General features: G+C 34.4%; 1 protein-coding gene across 4 annotated transcripts; it reads right to left on the bottom strand.

Annotated features, from left to right (window-relative positions):
- Positions 1-685: 685 nt before the first annotated feature.
- LOC102666102 (uncharacterized) lies at positions 686-5,875 on the bottom strand. Of its 4 annotated transcripts, none has more exons than XM_041012260.1 (6): positions 5,436-5,875; positions 5,168-5,240; positions 4,577-5,035; positions 4,377-4,451; positions 2,778-2,996; positions 1,337-2,688 (listed from the first exon to the last, which is right to left on the bottom strand). In XM_041012260.1, the coding sequence occupies exons 4-6, from the start codon at positions 4,437-4,439 to the stop codon at positions 2,434-2,436; spliced, it is 537 nt and encodes a 178-aa protein (XP_040868194.1). In that variant the 5' UTR covers positions 4,440-4,451; positions 4,577-5,035; positions 5,168-5,240; positions 5,436-5,875; the 3' UTR covers positions 1,337-2,433. The 4 variants fall into 4 exon arrangements, 3 of the variants coding, with proteins under 3 accessions (XP_040868193.1, XP_025982452.1, XP_040868194.1); XR_005889782.1 differs by adding exons at positions 3,796-3,866; positions 3,967-4,013 and having other exon boundaries at positions 2,545-2,996; positions 4,577-5,240; XM_041012259.1 differs by lacking the exons at positions 4,377-4,451; positions 4,577-5,035; positions 5,168-5,240; positions 5,436-5,875 and adding exons at positions 686-965; positions 3,203-3,789 and having other exon boundaries at positions 2,656-2,688.
- Positions 5,876-7,962: the final 2,087 nt, after the last annotated feature.

Below are 7,962 nucleotides of genomic sequence, written 5' to 3' on the forward strand. Positions count from 1 at the left end.
TTTCGTTGCTAGTTTTGGACAAATACCATCATTCACTTAGAATTGCCTTTAGTTACTTTTGTTGAAGAATGCTACATACTTACAAACATTTATCATCAGGTTTCTATGCCCCCAACGTTGAAGTAATTAGAAAAAAACTCAAGTCTCACATTGGTTAGAGATAGTCTCAAGATAGAATTTATAAAGTGAGGGCAACCCTTACCCTATGAGTTAGCTTTTAAGGTTGAGTTAGGCCCAGATTTCTTTTTGGTATCAGAGTCTATCCTATATTCATTCAAAAGGACGACGCACCAAGCCTAAAGAGTGTTGGGCGTGAGGGGGTGAATTAAAAAAAAAATCCAAGTTCCATATTGGCTAGAGATAGTTTCAAGATAGAATTTATAAGGTGGTGGCAACCCTCACCCTATGAGCTAGCTTTTAGGACTGAGTTAGGCCCAGATTTCTTCTAAACTAACTGATAGTGCAAAACCCCGCATATATATATTTTTTATGATGCAAAACTACATTTGCATTTCATACCTTGTCAAAAATATTAAATTAAACAGTTAAATTTAGTTTATGACCACCTCATGTATCTTGAACATTTCAGGAAGAACAAATAAGTTGAATGTCAATCTATCATATTGTATCAAACCAAGTCATTTACTTCATTTGAGTAAACCAAGAAAGTAGAGCAGCTTGAGCCATCATTTTATTTTCTATTGGTCATAGCCATGAATGTTAATGAATACAACGAGCAATAACTATGATAGAAAAAACGCCCAACAATGTGCATAAAAAGGAAAGCCATGAATAAAAGAAGGAAAGAATGGTTGTAATATTTGGATATCACTAAATATGCTTAGCTCCTCGCACTCAGATTTCAGCTTTGGATCAACATTTAATCCAGTTTTGTTGTTGTAGGCAGCAAGTAGCTGCTTTGTGCGTGCTTCTTTAACAACTTTTTCTTCTTTGCTCTCTAGAACCTCTCCTGGACATATAACTCTCTTTTTCCACCACCAAACTGAAAACACCCGAAATAAGGAATATGGCTTAAAGTGTTGCGCACAATTTTTTGTCAATTAAAAATTCCTAACTACAAGACTCGTAAATTGTAACTTCTTAATTGGGAGTCTTGTAGTTAGGAATAATTGACTTCTACTACATGTAGAAACTATACAACTTAATGACAACTATGGAATAATTGGGAGAATAGACAGATTTCAATGATGAAAAAAATGTCTCACTTTAAGCTGTTTTAAAAATAGAAAAGTGATTATATTCTCAATGTTTAATATTGCAATAGAGAAGCAGAGAAGCTAATAATGAGATTATAGCAAAAGACCAATAATGTTCATAATATAATTCAGATTATAATATTCAAAGGTACTTTCCTGCAGTAAAGTAAACAATTTATGATATGAAAGTTTGAAGAACCAATAGAGTAAACTGACTAATTAAATCTGCAGCATTCTTGCCATTTCTAAATCTCCCAGTGGGTTTCTTAGTTGGAAAATCAATGCCATAGTGAGGAAGAATTGCCTTTTCAATGGAGAGACTCAAGTAGTTGTTGTTGCCAACATCAACAAGTGAGTCTCCAAACACATAAACTGTTGGAGCATTTTGAGCTTCCAAGAAACCAAAGCTGAAGATGAAGAAAGAGATAAAGAGAACGGAATTCCCCATTACAATTTTGTTGCCTATATTGGAATGATCCTGCTAAGAATTGGTGTGTGGAAGTAGAGAGGGTTTGGTTAGAAATATACAGATGCAAAAATCAAAAACTTGACAAGTGTAGAAGATGTTGTGAAAAGAATAATTTTTATTGAAGGCTAGCGAGAAGTGACTGACTATACTGACAGATTATGGACCAAAGGCTACCCCAAATATTCAATGTCAACCAACTTTGGTTCATATTGTTATAAACTGGTGAGGGCACAAATATAAATTGTTGTCACAGGAAAAAAATCTTTGTATACTTTGTCCGTTACTGAAGTCTCTAACTTCTGGTTAAGTCAATCCTAAATTTCATTTGCTGGTAAGCTCTAATCTATTTTCTATGGTTCTATGTAGTTGGAAATCCTGTAAGTACATAAATAAAGCATTTAAAGCACCCAATGCATCATGTCATACATTGAATCAATTGGCCAAAGTTACCCTACAGATAAGTGAGTACCTTTACTTAAAAGCATCAGCTTTGAATTTAGTTTTCTTGTGACTACAATTGCTTGAGATGAAAACCGTTAAAAGGCTCTAGGCTCCAAATTTAGTTTATGACCACTTCATGTATCTTAAACATTTCAGGAAGAACATATAAGTTGAATGTCAATCTATCATATTGTATCAAACCAAGTCATTTACTTCATTTGAGTAAACCAAGAAAGTAGAGCAGCTTGAGCCATCATTTTTTTTTTGGTCATAGCCATCAATGTTAATGAATACAACGATCAATAACTATGATACAAAAAACACCCAACAATGTGCATAAAAAGGAAAGGCATGAATAAAAGAAGGAAAGAATGGTTGTAATATTTGAATATCACTAAATATGCTTAGCTCCTCGCACTCAGATTTCAGCTTTGGATCAACATTTAATCCAGTTTTGTTGTTGTAGGCAGCAAGTAGCTGCTTTGTGCGTGCTTCTTTAACAACTTTTTCTTCTTTGCTCTCTAGAACCTCTCCTGGGCATATAACTCTTCCACCACCAAACTGAAAACACCCCAAAGGAAAACGTAAAGAGTGGACTACTAAGTTGTTTTCATTAGGCAGGACAATTTGAGAAACACTAAATGTCATACTGTTTTTGAAATATTGCCAGGTCTACGAATGACACCCCAGGTAGAAACTTTTGGCTTGTAAAGTTCAGACTTGTCTTCCTTATTAGTATGTTCAGGTTCTGGAGTCGTTGCATCATCAAACTTGCTTGTGTCTACAACAATAAGCTCCACCTCAGGCAACTCACCATCAAAGTAAGGTTCTGAAATAGGAACCAGTCCAGGTGGCAATCCCCTAGTCGTCTTGTTATGTACAAAAATTTATCAAAATCTCAAAGAGTCGTATATAAGCTCTTTGTCAATGAAATAGTTGGAGCTATAATCCTTTTCACATAAACACGAGTAGAACATATAATTAGTGCAGGACGAAAGCAGAAATTTTATATTATGCTTTTTGTTAGGACTAAGTACATGATAATAATCTAATTATATGAAGCAGAAATTTTTACCGCAAGTGATGTATTGTTTCCAGTAAGATGCAGCTTATACACAACACTATATTGAAACAATAAGAACCTTGCACTCGAAATTGTCTCCAAAATATGACCACTCAAAGTTTGGATATGCATGTACAGAAATAGTAGCACTCGTTAGAAATTAAATTAATAGAGCCAGTGTCAATGAGAAATTAAATAACATTGATTATAAATGTGAATATGGTTCAAAAAGGATTACTCCCTTACAATAATATAGCAAGAAACAATCTATTTAAGTATTGTTCCATTTTGATCCCAAAACATACAAAAAATTAAGTGAAAAAAAATCAGAATTTGACCTGTTCTAAGTCCCACCAAGACTCCCAACTATTATCTCCTTTTACTCCTAATCCTCCTTTGTATAGAAGCCAACTTGTTCAATCATCAAAATCTTCCACAGTCCTATTTACTAGCTAGTCAGATTAGAAAGATAACCACTTGCTCACACAATTCATAATTTCATCATGTTTCCAAAAACATGAAAAATGATCGATTTAAAAGCCTAACTGCAATCAAATCAAAATAGAAAACATCCATTTTGTTCACACAATTCAAAATTCACTTACTTTGACTGCTTTTTGTTCATTCCATTGCAGTAGCCTAAAAATGATGACCAATTCATTTCAGCAACAAACACCTACAATTGTTGCGCATCACTAGTGTTATTAGAAAGAGCAATTAATTTCATTTTCTTCTAATAGAGTTCAGTCAAGAAAATATGCTTGGCTGAGGTCTACCCTCAAATGATTGTCCAATTTTCCAGCCAATGCCTTTCATTCCTCTCCTGTATACCAGAACCAGAACAACATGTTGTGTTGGCTACTTTTCAACTTTGATATCCTCATTTTATATAAGAGGCATATGTCAAATCTTACAAAGTAGATTCATATATTTTTTTTCTTACAAGATTGAAGGGCATCATTTACTTGAAATGATATAGTTCAATAAGGAAACAATTCAAAGAACTACCAACAAAAGAAAAGAGATCATGAAAGAAAGAAACTACTATCTTGTATTTGCAATGATACACTACTATGCTTTGCAGACAACTTAACATGAATAATAACATTGACAACAACACAAAACAAACAAGAACTAATCTCATGCTGACATTGGCAATGTAACTAAGATGAGTTGAAATTCCTACCTGAAGGTCCACCATGGCCACGTACTTTTGCAAGGGAACCTGATATAGGCTGATGTTGTTCATCAGTTTCTTCTCCTATGGACAGTAAAAACAAATAAGGGAAAGTGGGGTATAACACTATCCTCATAGATAACAGATAAACCTGAAGTTGTTGAGTGTTGATTGTGGTAGGCAGCAGGCCATGCAAATACTGTGCATACCTCTCTTTTGTTGAGAAAGCTAGCCCTTTGTTGAGATCAATGAAAGCACCAATTGTCTGATGTGTATTCAAAGAACAGAGGGAAGTAAGCCTAGAATTTGAGGACAAGGAGCCTCCTCAACAAGGAAAATGTCAAAATCTGATTTATATAAGAGTTGTTGCCTTAGTACATATTGGTCCTATTTATAGAAAAGCAATTACAAAGGAATTGCATTACACAAAAGAAGGAAATAACATAAATGAAATCATGCAATAACAGAAATTGGATTATGCAATAATAGAAACAAAATAAGGAAAACAGGTAATGGCAGACAACACATCCTAACCAAGCCAATCATAGAATGCCAACTCACCTCTCTTGTAATTGCTTCTGTTGTACGAAATCACTGAAATGCTTAGGGGGAATAATCTTCGTTTTTTGTGTATATTTATTCTCAAATAATTGTCTGTATATTACAAACTTGCATGCACAACAAATTCATAGTCAGAGAGATATCTCCATTCTATCTAATAACTAAGTCAACGTGTTCGTTCACCATTTAACAAGAAATCAGTATTTATAGTAACTTTGCTGAAATTTAATGATAATTACCTTAAAATTACAGCCCATGAAGAGTTCTTGTTGAATACCAATGTTGTGAAATCAAACTCATACTAAAATCAACCTATTAGAATAGAGCTATCAGCTAAGTAACACGCATAATTTCATTCCATGAAAAAATAAAAAAACAAACTACACTCAAGTCATGTCATCAAATGTTGTTGATCAAATCTAATTAATATAAGCATGAGCATGCAGTGAGTCCATAAAAGGTATAAAAAGTGAGAAATGAAGTGCATATCATGGATTTAAGTAGGACCTAACAACCGAGAAAGTTCAAGGGTAACAAGTTGATCCTCGGTGGCACGATCCTCGCCGTAGATGTCCTCAATGCCCAGAGATGGGTCCACCCTCCCATAGACATTGCAAATTATCACGCAACAATGACATGTTAAAAAACAAGTGAATAGTATTAATTACTTCATAATTGGAAATAAACATGAAAAATAACACCTTGAGATCAACATTGATGAGGGTATTTGTCGAACCTTAAGTTGGTTGATGCGAATTGGGCTATCATTAGAACTATCCAAATCCTCTGCTTGACAATGACCTGCAAAATGGGTAGCTTCGCAGCACAACAAAGACTTATCCTGTGTTAAATCACAAACTTAACTAGTTTCTGGAGTATCGACATCCTCAGCTTCACAATGACATGCAAAATGGGCATCTTTGTCGCATAAAAAACAGTAATCTTATCTGGGCTGCAACTCATTGCAAATACAATGCATTGTCCAAGGCCTTTGGTGTAGACAAAATTAATTAAATAAATATGTATATTTATTCTCAAATAATTGTTTGTATATTACAAACTTGTTTATAATATTTAAAGTAAACATCCAATACACCATAGTGGTTCTTCCTATGAAATCTAAAGTTTTCTACATTGGATGTTTTTAAGTTTTATGAAATATGCTGTCCATTTCTTGCGAATTGTTGTCATGGTCTCGATGTCTAATGGCGTCCCATCACCAAACCACTACAAATTATAAAATAGACAAATTAGTGACGTACATGTAAAGTGAATAAAAAGTGATAGTCAACTATTTAATAATTTTATTGCAAAACAAAATATACCATGGTCCAATCATTCTTCAATCCCCCGGTTACTATGTTCCACATCCAATGCTTAGCCACACTCATAGCCTCCGCTTTGAACATGACTCTACATTCAATATGAAAAAGAATTGAATGTAATAATTATGAAGTTAGAAAACATGAGCAATCTGAATTAAACATTTATTATATGACTAACCTTTACTTCAATCCACTAAGATGTAGGTTGATCACTTTTACCATCCAAAGTAGTCTTTAATGTCTTCATTGCACTTCTTTAAACCAAAAATTAACATATATACGATGACAAAACTATTTAACTTTCCATGTTTAAGATATATTAAATGAGTTATAATATAAAACTTAACTTGTTAATTGCAGCTTTGATATGAATATCAAGCTTTTTATGCAACGAACTAAACCAGACAACAATGTCCTTCATAGGACACAAAACAACCAACTACCAATGGGCCCTGAATTCGACAACAATTAGCTACGTATAACATAAACATTCTTTACAGACATTTCATAAATTTTACTTACTAATTCAAGTAAACTCCTAGGTAGACCTCTCTTTAGGATTCCTTAACCCATGTTTCAATGTAATGTTGACATTCAGCACGTCTATCCTTTGCATTGTGTATGGACTGAGGCTCAAGAAATCCATACATTGAGTCATGACCCAAGCTTGAACTCCACTCATCCATAAACCTATTTTGAACATTTCAAATGAAATGTCATAATCATGTCTATCATAACGAATATCAATTATTACTCAATGATATGGAATTTACTTACATCATCCACAAATATAGTATAACTATGTTCAAACATTTGTCACCTGCTATTATATCATTTACATCAGCATATGTTAAGAATAATGATGCATCAACATTTGGAATCCCAAATTTAGTCCCATCCCATAACAACTCAACAGGCTTCTCGTAAATATCATACAAGCTCTTGATCAGGCCACGCAAGGGATCATCAGGAGCAATAGCTTCAGCCAATTTCTTTTGACTAATATGTGAATCCTATATGGTTAATGAAAAAAAAATTAAACTATTGTTAGTAACTAATTTATATCAGTCTATGATTGTCTTAATGCATTTGCAAACAAACTAACAATTACCTCATGTGATACAAGTTTCACAAGATGTGTAGGCTATGCAATGAATGTGTCAAGGACCTACCTGACATACTGAATTTCTGACGTTGGGAACGGGACTTGAGCGTCACTATCAAAAAAAATTTCAACATTGACCCTAACCGCATCATCTGTATAAGCCACATTGTGTATGGTAGACCCCCCCATCATATATTTTTCCCAAGGCCACTAGGTGTGTACAATTATGACCTTGCACATACAACCCCATACTCGGTATCACATGAACACCATCTTCTTTCCCTGATGGCTTGACTGCAATTTCAGCGTTACTCCCCTTTGTGCTCACACGTGCACCTAATACTTGTATATCTGCCTCAACTAGGGGTGTGTACTGCGATCCCCTTTGGGAAAACTCTATTTTGATGGCCTCCTTCAACTCTTGTTTCATTCTTTCTAGACACCGTTTGTTTTCTTCATCTATCTCATTCCTTATTTCTTCCTCAAGGTTTCCTACAATCTCATTCCTCCACTCTTCCTTAAGGCTTCTAATTGTGTCAGCCAACTGTTGTTGGCTGATGGATGTGGAGGAGCTGCTAGAGCCACGTGATGCCTTTCCATAGTA

The sequence above is a fragment of the Glycine max genome, chromosome 18 (genome assembly GCF_000004515.6).
Source record: "Glycine max cultivar Williams 82 chromosome 18, Glycine_max_v4.0, whole genome shotgun sequence".
Taxonomy (NCBI): domain Eukaryota; kingdom Viridiplantae; phylum Streptophyta; class Magnoliopsida; order Fabales; family Fabaceae; genus Glycine; species Glycine max.